Consider the following 21,246-nt stretch of genomic DNA (forward strand, 5'->3'; position numbering starts at 1 on the left):
TTGGGTGTTTTGGGGCGTTTTTGTGGCTGTGACCCTGTATTCCATAGGAGAAGCAGGACAAGGTGGTTTTGGAGTTCTTTAGGATATTATTGGGATGTTTAAGGCTGATTTGGGGCTGTTTTTGCATTGGTTTGGGGCTGATTTGGGGCTCTGACACTGTAATCCATAAGAGAAGCAGGAGAAGGTGGTTTTGGGGTGTTTTAGGGTGTTTTGGGGGTGTTTTGGGGCTCTGACCTTTTATCCCATAGGAGAAGCACTACAAAGTGGTTTTGGGCTCTTTTGGGGTCTTTTTTGGTGCTCTGACCCTGATCCCCTATGAGAAGCAGGAGAAGATGCTTGGTTTTTGGTTTTGAGATGTTCTGGGCTGTTTTGTGGCTGGTTTATGACTGTTTTGGGGCTCTGAACCTGTATCCCATGGGAGAAGCAGTACAAGGTGGTTGTGGGGTGGTTTTGGGGCTGCTTTGGGGCTCTGATCCTTTATACCGTAAGAGAAGCAGGGCAAGGTGGTTTTGGGGCTTTTCTGGGGGTGGTTTTGGGCTTTTCTGGCCTCTGACCTGTATCCCATAGAAGAAGCGGGAGAAGGTGGTTTGGGGGTTTTTGGGATGCTTTTGAGGTGTTTATATTGTGTTTTGGGTCTCTGACCCTGTATCCCATAGGGGAAGCATGAGAAGGTGGTTGTGGGGTGGTTTGGGGGCTGCTTTGGGCCTCTGACCCTTTATACCATAAGAGAAGCAGGGCAAGGTGGTTTGGGGTGGTTTGGAGGTCTTTTGGGGCTCTTTTGCGGCTGTTTTTGTGCTCTGTCCCTGTGTCCCATAGGAGAAGCATTACAAGGTGTTTTTGTGGTGGTTTTGGGAGTTTTTGGTGTGATTCTGGGTTGTTCTGGGGCTCCTTCCCTGTATCCCAAAGGACCTTCCCTATAGGGTAGCCGGCATCCATATGGGGCTGAGAGCATCTCTATGGGGCCACGAGACTCCCTGTGGGGCTGAGGACCAGCCCTTATGGGGCCACAAACCTTTATAGGGGACTGGGAATATCCAACTCTATGGGGCTGGGAGGTTCCCTGTGGGGTTCAGTCCCTCCCTATAGGGCTCAAGCCTTTCCTATGGGGCTGAGGCTTTCCTATGGGGTTGAGCCTTCGCTATGGGGTTCAGGCCCTACCTGTAGGGTTCAGTCTTCCCTACGGGGCTGAGGCTTTCCTATGTGACTGAGCCTTCCCCATAGGTCTGAAGCTTCCCTATGGGATTCAGACTTTCTCTGTGTGGCTGAGCCTTCCCTATGGGGCTGAGCCTCCCATATAGGGCTGAGCCTTCCCTATATGGCTCAAGCTTTCCATATCGGGCTGAGGCCTTCCTATAGGGGTTAGGCTTCCCTATAGGGTTCCCCACCCACCCGCATACATTCCCTTTACTCCCCCATATCTCGGGGGGGGGGGGCGGGACACACGGACGGGACGATACCATTCAAGGCAATAAGGGGGTGCAGGAGTCCCCCCGCAGCACCTCATTTAGGGACCAAATCCTTAATAGTAATAATTAAGAATATGCTAATTAATAATTAGGCTCTTCCAGCACTTTCTCCCCCTCTCCTTAAATTATTTCCTAGTGGAAACCAATGGGTTTAACCCCCCCTTAACCTCCCCCCTTTATAAATCACTATATTTGTATAAATGGCACCTTTCTAACTCTAAATCTTGCCTTTTTTTATCCATTTTTTGCACGGGGGGGGTGGTGGGGGTGGGGGTGTGTCCTCACTGTGACCCCCCCATTGGGGCCCCCCAAAATCATTCTCCCACCAATTGTGTACATTATTTTATATGTCCCCATGATCTTATTTAATTCCCCTGGCCCCCGTTTTGATGCTGATAGGATTTTGATGCTGCCCACCTCCCTCTTCCCCGCAGTGGTTTGTTCCATAAGGGAGGGGTAGAAAAGGGGGGTCGCGACCATTTTGAGGGGCTCGGGGGGGGGGGCGGTCTATGGAATTTTGGGTGTTGGGGTACCCCCATTTTGGGGATCTGAGATCCCATTTTGGGGGAGGTGTCCCCCATTTTGGGTAGTGGGGGGGTGCCCCCCGCTTCGTGCCCGATGAGCCTGTCCACAGGAAGGGCGTGGCCAAGTTGGATGGGGCAAGCTCTGATTGGCTGGGTGCGATTGGGGGGCATGGTTTTATCCAGTGGGCGTTACCAAGAGGCAGAGCAGGGGGGACCACACCGGGGTACCCGGGTGCACTCAACGGAAGCGAGGGGGGATTGCGATGCTGATGCGTGACTGTTAGCGTTATAATGGACCAAATTCCTTTGGGAACACCGTTTCCTTCCACAGCGCCACCACCTCTGCTCATCCATGGAAGCAGGGAAGCCCAGAAGGAATCACTTCATCTTCATTGCGGGGTAACGGGGAATCACGTTTGGAGCGCGTGCTGCCTGGATGCCATCAGAGATGGAGAGCAGGGAATGGGATGGCGGAGGCGATGCCCTTCGGTCTCCAGAGCTCCTCGGTCCGGGTCTGTCTCTGCCATCTTTTTCCCTAAGGAAAACTGCAGCATTCCCAGCAGCAGAGCGCCCGCAGGCGGGATCCCAGGCTCCGCTGCGCTGGTGGGGTCCCGAGGATGAGCAGGGTCTGAGCCGTCAGGGAACAGAGGCTGGGATCACCCTCATCCAGCAGCGCTTCCAGAGCTGTGATCCAAAGAGAGCGGGATGAGCCCCTCCGTAGCCAACAGCATCCCCCCAACCACAGCTCCCTCCTCACCTCTGCAGATCTGCTGCAGCTTCCATGGGCTTTTCCCTCTGAGGGGCCGTGCGGCCAATCCTAGGCACAGGGATAGATTGAGATCCATCAGCATCCATCAGGGATCCATCGGGATCCATCAGGGGTGCAGTGGTGGGGACCAGGATGGGGACCCCAGGAGCTCACCAATGAACCTGACGGCTGCCTCTTGCAGGGGGACCTGCGCATCCTGCAGGTACTGCAGGCTCTGGTGCAGGTATCTTTGAGCCCTCTTCCTGCTCCGCTCCAGCTGCAGAAGGAATGGGATGCTACAGAACGCCCCCATTGGCTGGAGCAGTCCCAACGCTCCCTTTCCCATCCGGTTGTGGGATGGGCAGAGCGGTCCAAGGGGTTCCAATGGGAATAGGGATGGATGCAGGACCCGTACCAAGCACCCTGCAACCCTCCACGTCTGCCTTGTCTCCAATAGGCACCGGAGCTCTTCCCATCCCAGGAGCATTGCCGCAGCAAGGAGAGCTTCCCGGGAAGCCTGCACAGGATGGGATGGGAGACGGCACCTTGGGGATGATCCCACCCTTGGGAACGTGGGATACGGGGGGATGGGGCGGGTCCGTACCTCAGCCACGCTGCGGCTTTGGTCGCTCATGCGGAAGAAGAGCGGGAGCAGCAGATCCCAGGTTTTTCTCCGCATCCTCCACCTGTCCCATCCAAACACCAACTCCAGCAGGAGCTGGAGCAGGCGGATGGAGAGCTCCCGGAGCCGGCTGCATCCCTGGAGGCAAGGAGGAAAAGGGGGCACTTAGGCAGATCCAGATGGGATGTGAAGCCCTGGAGCCATCCCCATGTGAGCTCCAAATCACTTCAGGGGCCCACGCAGGCCTTACTCCATCAAAGAGGGGCCGGATGTCCCGCACCAGCCCCACGGCAATGGGGCTGGCCTCCTCTCCTGGGAGGTGACCCATCACATTCCATAGGATCATCAGGGCTTTTATCCTGAGCTTGTCCTCGGCATCCCGGAGCCTGCCCATGATGTGGGGCAAGAGGTGCTGCAGTTTCCTTGCCTGCAGGAAGAGATGGGGGCTCCTTGTGGGAAAGCCTTGACCCAAGGCTGTGGTCACCATGGTCATGGCCAAGAGAGCTCCCCATGGCCCATGGCCAAGAGGGCTCCCCATGAGCCATGGCCGAGAGGGCTCCCCGTGAGCCATTGAGAACAAGGCTCCCCATGGCCATGCCTTGACCCATAGCCAAGAGGGTTCCCCATGACCCATGGGCCAAAGGGTTCCCCATAGCCAAGAGAGCTCCCCATGGCTGTGCCCTGCCCCATGGCCATGTCGTGCCCCATGGCCATGCCCCGCTCACCAAGCCAGGTTTCTCCGACAGCTGAAAGAGGCTTTCCAGCAGCACAGACGCTGTCATCAGGCTCTGGGGGTCCTCAGCACCCTCAGAACCACCAGCACCGGAGGCCATGGGCTAAAGGCAAACACAGGCATTGAGACCCCACCGAGCCTGCAGGGCTCATGGGAGGCCATCAGGGCCCTTTGGGTACTCACAACGAAGTTGGGGATGGAGGTGTCCCGGGTGTCCTGAAGCACCCCCAGCAGCTCCCGTAGGGCCTCTGAAGTCTCGGATATGGTCAGGACCATCTCCCACATGTTCATGTCAGCTCTGGAAGCCAGGGTGCTGAGTCAGCGTGGTCCACACATCCCATGGGATGCCCTATGGGGGTTAGCGGTGCTGTTCCCCATGGGGTGGGATGCAGGGACCTGCTGCACAGGTATGTCATAGCATCATGGAAAGGGCCTTAAGATCATCCAGTTAAAACTCCAATGCCATGGGGTGGGACGGAGGGACCTGCTCCTTAGGGATGTCATAGCATCATGGAAAGGGCCTTAAGATTATCCACTTCCAGGCCCAATGCCATGGGTCAGGATGGAGGGACCTGCTCCTCAGCCTCATGGAATGGGCCTTAGGATCATCCATTGTCGTGGGTCCTTGGGTCTGGTGGCCATAGGGACCAAGCCCTCAAGGCTGGTACCTGTCTGTCAAGGGCACGTTCAGGACCATGTTGACCGCCAATGCCCTCGGGTGCTTGATGGCCATCAGGATGAGGAGCATGTCCATCCTTCTCCACGTGTCTTCCCTGCTGCTATTCCGCAGGCATTCATGGATGCTCCTCAAGACACTGGACATCTGGAAGCGGGAGCATGGGTGAGGATGGTGCTGGGACCGCATTCCCCATCCATCTCTGCTGCTTTGGGTACCCAAGACACCTCCTAGGTTTGGGATGGAGGAGGAGGGACTGAAGGGGATGGGAACGTAGCCACGGGGCACCCACCTCGGCCAGCCAGAAGTCGAGGTTTCTCAGGACCAGCTCCAGGATGTCCTCTGCCACCCTCCTGTTGAAGATGCTCAAGTCCTTCATGGCCTCGATGACCACGCAGACCATGTCCGTCCTCTCCCATGGATAAAGGAAGCCTGCAAACCTCTATGAGAGGAAGATTGGGAAAATGGAAGCTGCATTGTCCCTGCTTGGGGAAGCATCCCACCATAGGGTCCAGCACTGGGGGGAGCTCCATTACCATGGTGAGGTATTGGGGGCTGATTTTTTCATCCCATCTGAGCTTTTCCACTTCATGCTCTGGCTTTGGCCTTTCTGAAGAGCAAGGGGCACACAGGAGAGTCAATGGGATACAGGGGAGTCAATGGGATACAGGGGAGTCAATGGGATACAGGAGAGTCAATGGGATACAGGGGTGTCAATGGGATACGGGTTAGTCAATGGGACACAGGAGAGTCAATGGGAGGAGTTGGGGGGAGGGGGGGCATCACGGCCTCAGGTACCTTTCCGCTGCAGGAGGTACTGATAGAGGCCGCAAAGAGCATCCAGGGCCAGGGAGCTTGTCCTGTCCTTGGCATAGCGGAAGAGGAGGAGGTGGCCCAGGATCTGGCCCAGGAGAGGGACTGGGAGCTCCTGTGGGGGGCCGAGGCTTAAGTGTCTCCTCCAGGTCAGGCGCAGGTTCTGGGGAGGAAGAAAGAACAGGAACAAAAGGTGAAGAACCCAAAGAATGAGGAGGAAAGAAAAGAGAAAGAGGAGAAAGGGAAGGGGAAAGAGGAAGAGGAGGAGAAGGAGATGGAGGAGAAGGAGGAGGAGGAGGAGATGGAGGACAAGGTGAAGGAGGAGGAGGAGAAGGAGAAAGGGGAGAAAAATAGGAGAAAGAGAAATAGAAGGAGAAGAAGGAGGAAAAGGAGATGGAGGAGAAGGAGGAGGAGTAGGAGGAGAAGGAGGAAAAGGAGGAGGAGGAGGATGAGGAGAAGGAGGAGGAGAAGGAGATGGAAGAGAAGGAGAAGGAGAAAGAGAACTAGAAGGAGAAGGAGGAGGAGGGGAAGGAGGAGAAGGAGAATGAGAAGCAGGAGAAAAGGAGGAGGAGGAGGAGAAGGAGTAAGACCAGAAGAAGAGCCTGAAGGACCACAAAAGAAGAAGAGTGAAGAAAGAATAAAGGAAAAGAAAGAGAAAAGAAGGAGGAGAAGGTGAAAGGAGGAGATGGGCCAGAAGAACCTGAAGGAGAATGAAAGAAGAAAAAAAGGAAAAGGAGAGGAGAAAAAGAAAGGAGCAGGAGGAGGAGCAGGGGCAGAAGCAGGAGGAGGAGCAGGGGCAGGAGCAGGAGCAGGGGCAGAAGCAGGAGGAGGAGCAGGGGCAGGAGCAGGAGCAGAGGCAGGAGAAGGGGCAGGAGCAGGAGCAGGAGCAGGGACAGGGGCAGGAGCAGGGGCAGGAGCAGGGACAGGGGCAGGAGCAGGGGCAGGAGCAGGGACAGGGGCAGAGGCAGGAGAAGGGGCAGGAGCAGGGATAGAGGCAGAGGCAGGAGAAGGGGCAGGAGCAGGAGCAGGGACAGGGGCAGGAGCAGGGGCAGGAGCAGGGATAGAGGCAGAGGCAGGAGAAGGGGCAGGAGCAGGGACAGGGGCAGGAGCAGGGGCAGGAGCAGGGACAGAGGCAGAGGCAGGAGAAGGAGCAGGAGCAGGGACAGGGGCAGAGGCAGGAGAAGGGGCAGGAGCAGGGACAGAGGCAGAGGCAGGAGAAGGAGCAGGAGCAGGGACAGGGGCAGAGGCAGGAGAAGGGGCAGGAGCAGGAGCAGGGACAGAGGCAGAGGCAGGAGAAGGGGCAGGAGCAGGAGCAGGGACAGAGGCAGAGGCAGGAGAAGGGGCAGGAGCAGGCAGACTCAGGATGCTCTGCAGGTCCCCGTCTCCCCGTGCAGGGGTCGCTGCCGCCCGCCTCGGTCCTGCCGGGTCCTTACCCTCAGTGTGCGGTGGTGCCGCAGCAGCTGGGTCAGGGCCGCGATCCTGCCCAGGGCCCTCTCCCTCACGACGGGGCTGGGGGAGCCGCTGAAGCGCAGCAGGAGCTGGGCAGGGGGAGAAGCCGTGGGTGAGCCCCGGAGCTGCGGCAGGGGCTGGATCCCCCCCGCTTCCATTGCAGCTCCCGCTGAGCATCACCGCGGGGCGGGCAGGGATGGAGGCAGCGGCACGGGAAGGGATGCAGGGGGTGAGGGCTTGGTCCCCTCGCTGTGGGGGATGCCCCGACCGCAAGGACCAAGGCACGGCCCCGCTTCCAGGGCTGGGCTGGGGCTGGCGGTGAAAATCAGTGCCTCAGCGCTGCCCCTGCCCTGCGGCTGCAGGGGCTTTGGGTCCTTTCCAACCCAGCCCGCTCTGTGCTGCGGTGATTGCAGCGTGCATGTAAGTACGTGTGAATAGGAATAGAGCCCTAGAACTGAATATGAATAGGAATAGAGCCACGGAGCTAAATAGATATAAGGTAGGTCTAAATGTCATAGAAATATAGATATGGATATATAAATATTAGTATAAACATAAATATAGAGATATAAAAAATAAATATAGATATGAACATAAATATAAATACACATATTAACACATATAAATATAAATGAATATATTTTAGATATTACTATATAGATATTAATATAAGTAAAAAGGGAAATACTAATATAAATATTAAACAATTCATATGGATGTATACTTATAAATATAGATATTAATATTAATATCAGTATTAATATAGTAATATTAATATATAAATTTAAACAGTAATACTGATATTCCTCGATATTGCTATTATTATTTTTCTATATTAATTGTCGATATTGATATGGAAATAGAAATAAATAGAAATAGAAATGTATAGATGTAGGTATAAATATATCAATGTAGATATAATTAGATATAAATAAGTATATACAAATGTATCTACACACATATATACATATATTTACATATATACATATAAATATATACACATATATACACACATCTGCGTATCCACACATATATTCACTTATACATATATCTACACATATTTGTACGTATTGATTGATGGCTTGGCTTTGTGAGCGAAGTTTTGGGAAGGGCTCTAACCATGCTTGCTAGAAGCACGATGACCAAGGGCAAGTGGGATATGCAAATCTGGTTGGAAAAAAGGGTGCTTAGACAGTCAGGAAGTATCTGACCAGGACTGTCATCTCCTGAGCAATTTCGAGCTACCCATGTGCTGGTCTGCCCACATGCAAGGTTGGATCTGCAGCTACCCATGCACCTTGTCACCTACCGTTTCAACCCTTGCCTGTATAAACAGACACACATATATACAGATATATACATAAACAGACACACATATATATACATATATATGCATACACATGTATATATATATATATATATATATATACTTATATCTATAACAGACAAGTTCCTCCTCTAAAGACCTCTTCATGCAACAGTTCAGGGCAAGGGAAACAGTCCATGGGCCCCAGCAGCCTGGTCCTAGCCAATGGTGCCAGGAGGCAGCAAAGACCCCATCCCAGGGGGACCCAGCCTCCTGATGTGGAGTCCCTGCCCTGAGCTCTGCGGGCAGCGGCCGCCACCGCCTGCAGCCCCTGTGCTCCAGGAGGGCCTTGGGTTACCCAGGAAAGGGGGGGCCCATGGCTCTGGGGGGGGCCCATGGGTGAGGAGCAGCCCCCGTGCACCCCGCTCCGCACAGGCCAGACCTGCAGGATGCTCTGCAGCTCCTCGCCGCCCCTGGGGTCAGGAGAGTTGAGCACCAGCCTCCAGAGCATGTTATTCATGGACTCCAGTGCCTGCAGGGACAGAGCAGAGCCCTTTGGCCCCTTCCCTCCTCCAAAGGGAGCTGCGGGCTCCAGGAGTGCCTTACCTGGTTGTAATACTGGGTATCCAGGCGTGAAAACTCCTCTTTTGGAGGCAGGAAGAAGACGCTCCTGAAGCAGGTCTCTAAGAGGCCTCTCCCTTGGTCCGCAAGCCCTGACTGCACTGAGCTGCACAGGGAAGAAGGCTCCGGTTGGATGCTTGTGATGGGAGCAGTGGGGTCCTCAGGAGGGATGCGCAGTTGTGGTACCTCAGTTCCGCTATCGCATCCATGGCGAGATGCCGCACCTCCGTGCGCAGCCGGTCCGTGGGCTGCTCTTGGAGCAGTGTCTATAGAGCACAATGGGGATAAGGGACCTGGGAGTCCACCAATGCTGCCCTCATTGGGTGCTGGAGCCCTTTGCCCCATAGCATCCCCATGGGGGTCCCTTCACCTGGATGGTCTCTGTGAGTTGGTTCCTATGGCAGAAGACATCCAGGCCCTGTTGCAAGCCACAGATCCTGGCTGTGCTCAGCAGGGAGCAGACGCTCTCAAGGAATGCAACCTTTTCATGCTCAGACTGGAAACCAGGGAGGATGGAGGCACAAACAGGGAGTGTGAGAGGGGACGGGGGTACCGGGGTGCTAGAGGTGAAGGCGGCACCCAACAGCGCCCATCAGTATCACAATGGCCGTGCTCACCGTGGTTGGGGTGTTGACAAAGGCCTCGATGCGCTCCACATTGCCCCGCTCCAGTGCGTACACGGGTAACCAGCTGTCATCTAATGGAGGAAGAGGAGAGGTTTGGAGAGCAGAGGAAGCTCTGCTCCCCCGCCAGCATCCAAGGAAAGTGGTGCTGGTCATAAAGTCATGGAATCATAGAATGGGTTGGGTTGGAAAGGACCCGCAGATCACCCACTGGGTTTTCCATCCCAACCCCTTCTATGGCTCTAGGATCCGATGTCACCAAGGCTGTGTCCAACCTGGCCGTGGATGGAGCATCCACACTGTGCCAGCACCTCACCTCCTCCATAGGGAACAACTTCCTTCTGTCCAAGTGGAACTTCCCCTCTTTCAGTCTGAACCCATCACCCCTTGTCCTGCTCCCAGACCAACGCTCACCAGTCCTCAATGGCACGACCAGGGATTCCTCATAGGGCTCCAATGAAGAGATGCTCCCCTCAGGAGCCTCATCCCTCTCCCAAGCCTGCCGGGGGGATCTGGAGGCTCTCTCCATCATCCCACAGGATGCAGGAAAGGGATCGGGATAGCGAAGGGGGAAGCTTGGACCAAAGCAACAGGGCTTGAGCTCAGAAGCAACCCAGTGGCTCCTTCCTCCTGCTCTGTCCTGTCACTGTCTGCTCCCCTCACCAAAGCACTCAAGTAGGGTGACACAAATGAGGTCACAAAGGGCCCCGTGTTGACCCGTTGCCATGGTGACCCAGCTGGGTTCTAGACTGAGGCTGTGGGAGAGCCTGCTGCAGGGCCATGAGCTGGGGCTGTCACCCAAAGCAGCATCCCTGCACCCCAACATGCTGTGTGTGGGGACCCTTCCTTATGGGGCTCAATAAAGATGGGGTTTGGGGTCATTTAGGGGTACCAGCAGTGTTGTGAGCGATGGAGATGCCTGTGGTTGATTGGGTTTTGAGGTACCATGCAGTTTTGGTGTGGTTTAGGGTTACCACAGGGATTGGAAGGGTTGGAGATGCCTGGGGTTGTTTGGGTTTTTGGTACAAGGTGGATTTGGGGATGGTTTACGGTTAGCATGGGGATTGGAAGGGATGGAGATGCCTGGTGTTGTTTGGGTTTTTGGTACAAGGTGGATTTTGGGGTGGTTTACAGTTAGCATGGAGATTGGAAGGGATGGAGATGCCTGGGGTTGGTTGGGTTTTGAGGTACCATGTAGTTTTGGGGTGGCTTTGAGCTACCAGGATGGATGGAGAGTGCTGGGGCAGAGTGGGTTTCTGGGTACCAGATGGGTTATGGGATGCTTTAAGGGTACCAGGGCTACTGGGGGCAGTGGGAATGTTGGGAGTGATGGAGATTCCTGGGACTGAGGTGAAGCAGGACCCTCCTGTGAGAACATGGCAGCTGTGGGGCTGGTGGGGGTGACAGAGCTGTAGGGTGGACATCAGGCCCCGTGGGTCTGTGGTGGCCATGGAGGGTGCTACATCAGGAGAGCTGCTGCAGGTGATGGAAGCCCCTTGAAGGAAGCTGCTGAGAGCCAGGCTGAGAAGAGTTGGGATGGAGAAGAGACCTCTGAGCAGCTTCCAGTGCCTGAAGGGGGTTACAAGGATGCTGGAGAGGGACTGCACTTCATTGCCTTGAAGAACCAGCTCCATCTTGCTCTCAACACAGAGCTCCCAATCTACAGCTTGCAATTAAGCGTGGGTTTGATTTACAGCTTTCAATTCCCCTTTGAGCCTCACAGGATACACAGATATCCCATAAGCCTCATCTCCTATCCGTTTCCCATCTGTAATGCTGAAACCCCATTGTGAAGAGCAGCACTGAGGCATTGAAAGCCTCCCTTGTAGGGCCCAAACACAAATCAATCTATTACAAACAGATTCTTTAATCATGTCCAGTTTAAGAGTCAGGAGTCCCAGCCCAGTTCCTCACAGCAATCAGTCAAAGCTTGGACAGTCCAGGCTCATTGCAGTTCAGTCACTCACAAGGGGATGGGATGGATGATGGATGAATGCATGGATAGATGCATGGATGGATGGATGGATGACGGATGATGGATTGGTGATAGATGGATGATGAATGGATGGATGGATGATGGATGAATGGGTGAATGGAAGGGTGATGGATGATGGAAGATGGATGATGGATGGATGGATGATGGATGGATGACGGAAGAATGGATGAATGGATACACGTAGATCCCATAAGCCCCATCTCCTATCAGTTTCCCACCTGTAATGCTGAAACCCCCTTGTGAAGAGCAGCACTGAACCATTGAAACCCTCGTAGGGTCCAAACACAAATCAATCTATTACAGAGAGATTCTTTAATCATGTCCAATTTAATAGTCAAGAGTCCCAGTCCAGTTCCTCACAGCAGTCAGCCAAAGCATGGACAGTCCAGGCTCATTGCAGTTCAGTCACTCACAAGGGGATGGGATGGAACAGGATAGGAAGGGGTGGGGTGGGATTGGGATGGGATGGGAAGGGGGGGGGACAGAATGGGATTGGGATGGGATGAGGTAGGATGGGAAGAAGTGGGACTGGGTGGTGTGGGATGCAAGGATGTGATGAGATGCAATGCAATGAAATGTATTGAGATGCGATGGGATGATAAGATATAAGAGGAGATAAATAAGATGAAGAGAAGGGGAGAGGAGAGGAGAGAGAAGAGAGAAAAAAGGGATGAGGAGAATGAAATGAAATTCAATGAATTTACATCAAATGGACATGAAACAAAATGATATAAAATTAAATGGAATTATATGATATAAGGAGAAGGATGAAATTAAATGAAATGGCATAAAATGGAAAAGAGATGAAATAAAATTGGATGATACGGGATGAGACAAGTTTAGAGGAGTTGAGATGAGATGAAATCAGAAGGGAGTTGAAATGACATGAACTGATATGATTCTATAACATTACATGATTTGATATAGCATGAGATAACATTATGTGAATGGAAATGAAATGAAATGGAAAAGAAATGCAAAAAATTAAATGATAAATTAAATTAATTATGATATAAAATGATATGACATAAAGGGAAATGAAATGATATGGTATGATATGATATGACATAATATGATAGATCATATAAGATAAAACACATGATATGGTATTACATGATATGATATTTTTGGAGAGGAGGAGACAAAATGATGAGGAGGAGAAATGAAACCAAATGTAATGAAATGGAAATAAAATGAAATTATATGACAGGATATGACGCTATAACATGATGTAACATGATAAAACATAATGTTACAGGATATGATATGAGATATGCTAAGAGATGAGGAGGATAAACCAAAATTAAATGAAATGACATCAAATGGACATGAAATGAAAAAGAAATTAAATTTAATATAATCAAATGATATGATATGGTATTATATGGTAAGGTACAGCATGGTATGTATAATATGCTATGATAGAGAAGATATGCTATGATATGGTTTGATAAGATATGATATGCTATGATATGCGATAATATGATATATGATATGATGGTATGGTATGGTATGGTATGGTATGGTATGGTATGGTATGACATGATAAAATATGATATGATAGATTATGACATGACAAAATATGATACGATATGATATGATAAACATTACATAATATTTTTGGAGAAGAGAGAAAATTAGGAGAATGAAATGAAATTAAATGTAATGAAATGGAAATGAAATATGATATGACGATATGAAGCTGTAACATGATGTAACATGATATGATAAAACATAATACGGTATATGATATGATACAAGATATGCTATGAAATGCTATATGATACAATATCATATTCTACAGCATATGATGAGGAGAATAGAGGAGAGGAGAGAGGAGAGGAGAGGAGAGGAGAGGAGAGGAGAGGAGAGGAGAGGAGAGGAGAGGAGAGGAGAGGAGAGGAGAGGAGAGGAGAGGAGAGGAGAGGAGAGATGGTGTGCGATGCAGTGCGATGAGATGAGATGAGATGAGATGAGATGAGATGAGATGAGATGAGATGAGATGAGATGATGAGATGAGATGGGATGAGATGATGAGACGAGATGGGACAGGATGGGGTGCATTGCGATGGGTTGGGATGGAATGTGGGGCGATGAGATGTGATGCGATGAGGTGCGATGAGATGAGATGCAATGGGATGGGATGGGGTGAGATGAGATGCAATGGGATGGGATGGGATGGGGTGAGATGAGATGCAATGGGATGGGATGGGATGGGATGGGATGGGGTGAGATGAGATGTCATGAGACGAGGTGCAATGCGATGTGATGTGATGTGATGCAATGAGATGAGATGCCCACCGGGCACAGGGAGGAACGAGCAGGTCGTGTTGCTGGTGTCTCAGACTGCGGACCAATATGGTTACCTCCAGACAGAGAGCTTGCAGTAAGGTGACTGCAGCAACTCAGACAGAGACCCCGTCCCAAACCGTGGCTGTTCAGGTCTCTGGGTGCAAGGAGTGCCAGAGCCTGCTGCTGCCGGGGGAGGGAGGACGGCATTCCACCTGCGTGAGGTGTGAGCAGGTAGAAGATCTGCTTAGCCTGGTGGCAGGACTTAAGGATGAGGTTGAGATGCTGAGGACCATCAGGGAGTGTGAAAGGGAGATCGACTGGTGGAGTAACTCCCTGGCGTGCCAGTCGGAACGGTTCCAGGGAGATACCCCCCGAAAGGGGAAGGACCCCCTGCCCCCTCACACAGAGGGGGATGGCCCGAGACAGCCCCTGCCCTGCAGCTGTTGCGCAGAGGTAGGGGACCAAAATGACGATGAGGGTTGGAAGCGAGTTCCAGTTCAGTGTCATGGGAAACCCTCCCCCCTTCCTGCCCTGCTTCCCCAGGTGTCCCTCCGTAATAGGTTCGAGGCCCTGGATCTTGAAGGAGAGGTAGGTGAGAATGTGGGGCAAGGCCAGCCCACAAGGCCACATAGGAAAAGGGGGTCGACTTTGCACCTCAAGACTGCCTCTGTTAAGAAAGAAAGAAGGGTCATTGTAGTAGGGGATTCCCTTCTGAGAGGAACAGAGGGCCCGATATGCAGAGTTGACCCTCATCATAGGGAAGTGTGTAGTCTGCCTGGAGCCCGGATCAGGGATATCACCAGGGCGCTCCCCAGCCTGGTGCACCCGACAGACTACTACCCGCTGCTGGTCTTCCAGACAGGTGGGGAGGAAGCTGCTTCCCACAGTCTGAGGGGGATGAAGAAAGACTACAGGGCCTTGGGGCGGATGGTGAAAGAGTCTGGGGCTCAAGTGATCTTCTCCTCTCTCCTTCCATCTTCCACTGATGATGTGGGAAGGAATGGGAAGATTCAGTTCATGAACAATTGGCTTTGAGACTGGTGCTACAGGCAGGGCTTTGGATTCTTTGATAACGGCTGGTTTTATAGGGCACCAGTCTGGACAATGACAAGTGAGAAAGGTTTGTCTTACAGAGGCAAAAGGATGCTGGGGCACGAATTAGCAGGGCTCATTTGGAGAGCTTTAAACTAGATTCGAAGGGGGATGGGGTTGTAGCTGGGCTTGCCCCAGTGGGGCAGCACTCCAGAACTGATGAAGACTGGGAGTCCTCCTATAATCCTCGGGTGAAATCGGTGTGCTCAGCTCGGTCCCTGGAATGTCTGTACACCAATGCGCGCAGCATGGGAAATAAGCAGGAGGAGTTGGAAACCTGTGTTAAGCCAGGAGACTATGATCTGGTGGCAATTACAGAGACGTGGTGGGACAGCTCACATGACTGGAATATAGTCATGGAGGGCTATGTCCTTTTCAGGAAACATCATCTCATCCTCACTAACAAGGAGGATCTGGTTGAAGCAGTAAGGGTTGAGGGCTGCCTTGGTTGCAGCGACCACGAGATGGTGGAGTTCAGGATCTTGTGTGGTAGGACCAGTAGAATACCAAGTAGAATTGCAACCCTGGACTTTTAGCAGGGCAAACTTTGGCCTTTTCAAGCAATTGCTAGGGGAAATCCCATGGGCAAGGCTGCTTGAAGGTAAAGGGGCCCAAGATAGTTGGTTGACATTCAAGGACTGCTTTTTCCGTGCTCAAGATCGGAGCATCCCGACACGTAGGAAGTCAAGGAAGAGGGCCAAGAGACCTGCGTGGCTAAATAGGGAATTGCTGGGTATGCTCAAGTGGAAGAGGAGAGTTTACAGGTCATGGAAGGAGGGGCTGGCCACTTGGGAGGAATATAAGGCTGCTGCTAGAGGATGTAGGAAGGCAGCTAGGAGGACTAAGGCATCCTTAGAATTAAACCTGGCAAGAAGGGTCAAGGACAGCAAAAAGAGCTTTTTCAAATACATGGCAGACAAAACTAACACCAGAGGCAATGTAGGCCCACTGATGAACGGGATGGGTGCCCTGGTGACAGAAGATACAGAGATGGCAGAGTTACTGAATGCCTTCTTTGTCTCTGTCTACTCTGCTGCAGGCAGTCCTGAAGAGCCCTGTACCCCTGAGACCTTAGATGAAGTCAGGTAGACGGAGCGGTTTGCCTTAGTCAATGAGGAATGGGTTAGAGATCAGTTGAGCAATCTGAACATCCATAAATCCATGGGTCCAGATGGGATGCACCCGCGGGTGCTGAGGGAACTGGCGGAAGTCATTGCTAGACCACTCTCCATCATCTTTACCAAGTCTTGGGAAACGGGAGAGGTGCCTGAGGACTGGAGGAAAGCAAATGTCACTCCAGTCTTCAAAAAGGGCAAGAAGGAGGACCCGGGTAACTATAGACCGGTCAGCCTCACCTCCATCCCTGGGAAAGTGATGGAACACCTTATCCTTGGTGCCATCTTAAGGCATATCAAAGATAAGAGGGTTATGAGGGGCAATCAACATGGCTTCACCAGGGGGAAATCATGTTTGACCAATCTCTTAGCCTTTTATGAGGAAATAACATGGTGGATGGATGATGGCAGAGCGGTGGATGTGGTCTACCTTGACTTCAGCAAAGCATTTGACACAGTCTCCCACAGCATCCTCACAGCTAAATTGAGGAAGTGTGGACTGGATGATCAGGTAGTGAGGTGGACTGCGAACTGGCTGAAGGAGAGAAGCCAGAGAGTTGTAGTCTATGGGGCTGAGTCTAGTTGGAGGCCTGTAACTAGTGGAGTGCCTCAAGGGTCTGTACTGGGACCGGTATTATTTAATATATTCATCAACGATTTAGATGAGGGAATTGAGTGTACTATCAGCAAGTTTGCTGATGACACTAAGCTGGGAGGAGTGGCTGACACGCCAGAAGGCTGTGCTGCCATCCAGCGAGACCTGGACAGGCTGGAGAGCTGGGCAGGGAATAACTTGATGAAATATAACAAGGGAAAGTGTAGAGTCCTGCATCTGGGCAGGAACAACCCCAGGTTCCAGTATAGGTTGGGGAACGACCTGTTAGAGAGCAGTGTAGGGGAGAGGGACCTGGGGGTCCTAGTGGACGACAGGATGACCATGAGCCAACACTGTGCCCCTGTGGCTAAGAAGGCCAATGGCATCCTGGGGTGTATTAGAAGGGCGGTGGTTAGTAGGTCGAGAGAGGTCCTCCTTCCCCTCTCCTCTGCCCTGGTGAGACCCCATCTGGAATATTGTGTCCAGTTCTGGGCCCCTCAGTTCAAGAAAGACAGGGAGCTGCTGGAGAGAGTCCAGCACAGGGCAACTAAGATGATTAAGGGAGTGGAGCATCTCCCTTATGAGGAAAGACTGAGGGAGCTGGGTCTCTGTCGTTTGGAGGAGACTGAGGGGTGACCTTATAAGTGTCTATAAATATATAAAGGGGGAGTGTCACGAGGACGGAGCCAGGCTCTACTCAGTGGCAAACAATGATAGGACAAGGGGTAATGGGTACAAACCGGAACACAAGAGGTTCCACTTAAACTTGAGAAGAAACTTCTTCTCAGTGAGGGTGACGGAACACTGGAACAGGCTGCCCAGGGAGGTTGTGGAGTCTCCTTCCCTGGAGACATTCAAAACCCGCCTGGACACATTCCTGTGTAACATTATCTAGGTGTTCCTGCTCCGGCAGGGGGATTGGACTAGATGATCTTTCGAGGTCCCTTCCAATCTCTAGCATACTGTGATACTGTGGTAAGGCAGAGAGGGACGCCCTGGGCGGTGGGTAAAAGGCAGTTTAGTTTGGGTTGTCTGGACTTTGGTATTTGGTGGAGGTCAGGATCATGGGTACCACTGCCTCCAAAGGGGGGTTTGAAGAAATCCCCACTGGGTTGCATTTCACAACACTGCAAACAAATCGGTGAACCCCTGCGTAGTTCAGTCACTCGGGAGACCGGAACAAAGCGGTGGAGCCCCGAGGGGTTCGGTTACTCAGGAGACTCCGGTAAAATACTGTCACATGTCATTCTTGAGACGAGAAGGAAAGTGGGATGAAGTAGATTATGCAGAAATGTTTTTTACTTTGAGATATCATCTGGAACAGCAAAAGGATTGCAGTTTTCATTTTGCACTCCAGGACCTGTCAGTATTGTCCTTGGAGAAAGACAGTAAAATTTGCTTAAATGCTATTGGTCTTTGTGCACCACAGGGCAGTTATGCACTAAACATCTGAGGAATGTGGAGGAGGATTTGGATTTGATGGTAGGCCCCTGGAGAAGGGGTATTGTGAATAATGGGGCTGAAGGTGCTGACAATGAGGATCAAGCACAAGCACCAGCACAGGCACCTGAGATATAGGGGGGTCAGGCTGAAGGATTTTGCCTTACAGCAAGGCAAACTAGGGGAAAATGAGGCGAAACTGTGATTGCACCTTTAAGACAAGCTGTGCGCAATGATGGTCTGCTCATGATGAAGATTCCCTTCACCATTATAGATTTGAAGAGTTGGAAACAAGTGGCTGGTAATTACACATCATGCTTTCAGAGTGTTGACAGAAATACGATTATTCCTACAGCTCGGACCGCAGTAGAGCAACAAATAACAGCAGGCACAGCGATAGGTACAGTGAATCTTCACATTCCTAACCCCAATCCTAACTGGGACAGGCAAGCTTTGAAACAATATCAGAGGTAGATTTCAGTCAGTACTAGGAATGCGGTCCCCAAGGCAGTGAGCTGGTCTAAGCTATATGAAATAAAGCAAGATGTAAATGAATCAACTGCTGGATTCATGGGAAGATTAAAAGAGGTGATGTCTAAATATACTAATATTGATCCTGAATCAGAGGAAGGAAGGAAAGAGGCCAGTTAACAAAAAGTCAATCGATGGAAGACATAAGGAAAAAGGTACAAAAGCTTAAGGGGGAGGACCAATGTGATTTGGTAAAAATAATGGATGTGGCTTTGGAGACTTATCACAATCGGACCAATATTGCTCTGGTGCAAGTTCTCTGCAATGGTTCAAATGGTTCAATGGTACTGGGGAGGGCTTTCAGTCCCTGATTATTAATATATATATTATTGATAGAATTAATATAATTATTAATATAATACAATATTGCGTTTTGTGGGTTATAGTGTGTCAGGTTTCAACGAGGAATCTGTTAATATATATGCGGGAGCATAAGATAAGCTCCAGAGTAAAACTGGAATCTTTAGGGGAAAGAAAAGAGAGAAAAATTGCTGCCTGTAGCTATCCCCCAAGAAAGGGAGGGGAGGAAACAAGGATTACATGGAAAGGTTTGTGAACAGACTCCACAGGTTGCACTCAAAGGGAAAATGCCCTCAGAATCAAAATAAACACCGGAGATTTAGTGGAACGTCAGGACAGGCAGAGAGAATTATTACTTTAGAGGAAGAGTGAGGAGGAGCGGGGGAAGATTTGAATCCCAGCCCAGCAGAGCCCCTGACTACAGTTAGGTTGGGGAATGAGAAGGTAAAAGTTTTCGTAGAAACAGAAACTACTTATTCTGTTATAAATACTTGTAAAGGGCAATTAAGCAAACAAACAGCTTCAGGCACTGGTGCCACAGGTGGACAGGAACCCAGCCTTCCTTTACATTTGAGAAACTGGCAAACAGATGTTGACCCATAAATTCCTTTGCATGCCTGAGTGCCCTGTGCTGCTATTGGATAGAGATACACTGAGTAAATTACATGCAGCAATTAGGGTTAAAGAAAGAAAATTCAGGTACATGTTCCTGATGAAAAGGCTGTGGAGGCCCGAGTTTTTATGTTACAGAAACCAGGTACTGAGCCGGATATCCCAGAGGAAGCGGGTGTATCTGCAAATATGGGCTGCCAGAGCACCAGGACAATCACGAGATGCAGCAGCAGTAACTATTCTTCTAAAACCAAACATCACACTGCTAAGACAGAAACAGTATCCTATAAAACTGGAAGCAAGAAAAGAACTAGAGCCTCTAACAGAAAAATGTATTGAATACATTGGGACAAAAATGGTCTGTATTTGTACTTCACATGCTAATAACCATTCTGGAACAGAAAAGTAGTCAGGGGCTTTCCCCAGGCAGGCTGCGCTTCTATGACAAGAGGACGTAGAGTTGAAAGTATCAAACCTTTAGAACCAGCAGTGGTTTTGGCAACAGATCCAGAAGCAGGAGAGCTGACTCACAACTGTTTACAGACCATAACATAATAGAGCTAAACCAAACATAAGAGACACTAAAGCCCTGCATTCCTCCTCCCCCAACACATCAGCACAGAAAGCTGAGCTGGTGGTGCTACTGAGACTTCTGAAATTGTCAGAAAGTCAAAATTTGCTTTTAAGGCACATCAGTTTGATAACACTCCAGTGAATATCGGTAATCACATTGCTGACAAAGCAGCCAAAGAAGCTGTGGGTGGGGACCTTTCATTAATATTGCCTCATCAGTATCAGAGCTTGGATAATGAAGTTCCAAGTTATCAAACAGAGGATGGAAAATTACCTAGTCTTAGGAGCCAAGAAACACGATGAAGGATGGTGGGTTACCAAACCCACTTACCAAACAGGCAAGTAATAGTTGCCCAACCTCTTATGAGAAGAAAACCACCAGGCAACACAAGGGGGAACAGAATCAATGACTGAGGCTTTAAAGCTCCAAGTTCTGAGTATGCAAATGACTGGAATTATAAAAGTGTTATAAAGAAGTGTGAACCTCCTTTACGATGCTAAGAGGCCCCCCACCTGGAACAACAAAGGCAATTGTCCACAAGACTACTGGCAAGTGGACTTTACAGAACTGCCACAGCGTTACAGGCTCAGACATATATATGTGTGTGTGTGTGTGTGTATGTCTTAGTTTTTCTGAATGACTAACAGTAACATATGTATTATCATTACAAATTATACACACTAATATAAATGCTTTTAAGCCCGGTGGGCCCTGACACCTTCTCATCTCCTCTGACACCAGCAGCTCCTGCACACAGACGGCTCCTGCTTTGCACCCACAATGTGTTTGAGGCCAACACTAAAACAGGATTGCAAAGTCAAAGAACACGGACCTGGATGCACAGGGCAGCCACGGGAGATGCAGCCTCCTGAGAGAGGGGTCTCTTCTGCAAGGCTCTCGCTCCTTAAAGAGCCCACGCTCACCGTGGGGGCCCCGTCACAACGGGCAAATCCACAGCGACCCCCACGTCTTGGTGATGGCGGCAGCATCGTGCCCATGGCCACTGGGCACCCAGGGATTGGGACTGGGTGAGCTTTAAGGTCCCTTCCACCCCAAACCAGGCTGTGACTGCGTGACTGCAAAACACGATCCCCATTTGGTGCAGAAGAGCTCTCAGC

At 50.9% G+C, this 21,246-nt stretch overlaps 1 protein-coding gene across 1 annotated transcript; it reads right to left on the reverse strand.

The window, feature by feature from the left end:
• Positions 1-2,525: 2,525 nt before the first annotated feature.
• Positions 2,526-4,437, reverse strand: LOC133263406 (uncharacterized). The gene is made up of 6 exons (XM_061443160.1): positions 4,277-4,437; positions 4,086-4,196; positions 3,343-3,498; positions 3,154-3,255; positions 2,913-3,015; positions 2,526-2,674 (listed from the first exon to the last, which is right to left on the reverse strand). Exons 1-6 carry the CDS (start codon positions 4,382-4,384, stop codon positions 2,526-2,528), a joined length of 729 nt encoding a protein of 242 aa, XP_061299144.1. The 5' UTR covers positions 4,385-4,437.
• Between the last annotated feature and the right edge of the window lie 16,809 nt (positions 4,438-21,246).

This window comes from Pezoporus flaviventris, unplaced genomic scaffold, assembly GCF_033815535.1.
Source record: "Pezoporus flaviventris isolate CSIRO_AGI_PZ_B2104156 unplaced genomic scaffold, CSIRO_AGI_Pfla_v1 ptg000312l, whole genome shotgun sequence".
Classification (NCBI taxonomy): Eukaryota; Metazoa; Chordata; class Aves; order Psittaciformes; family Psittacidae; genus Pezoporus; species Pezoporus flaviventris.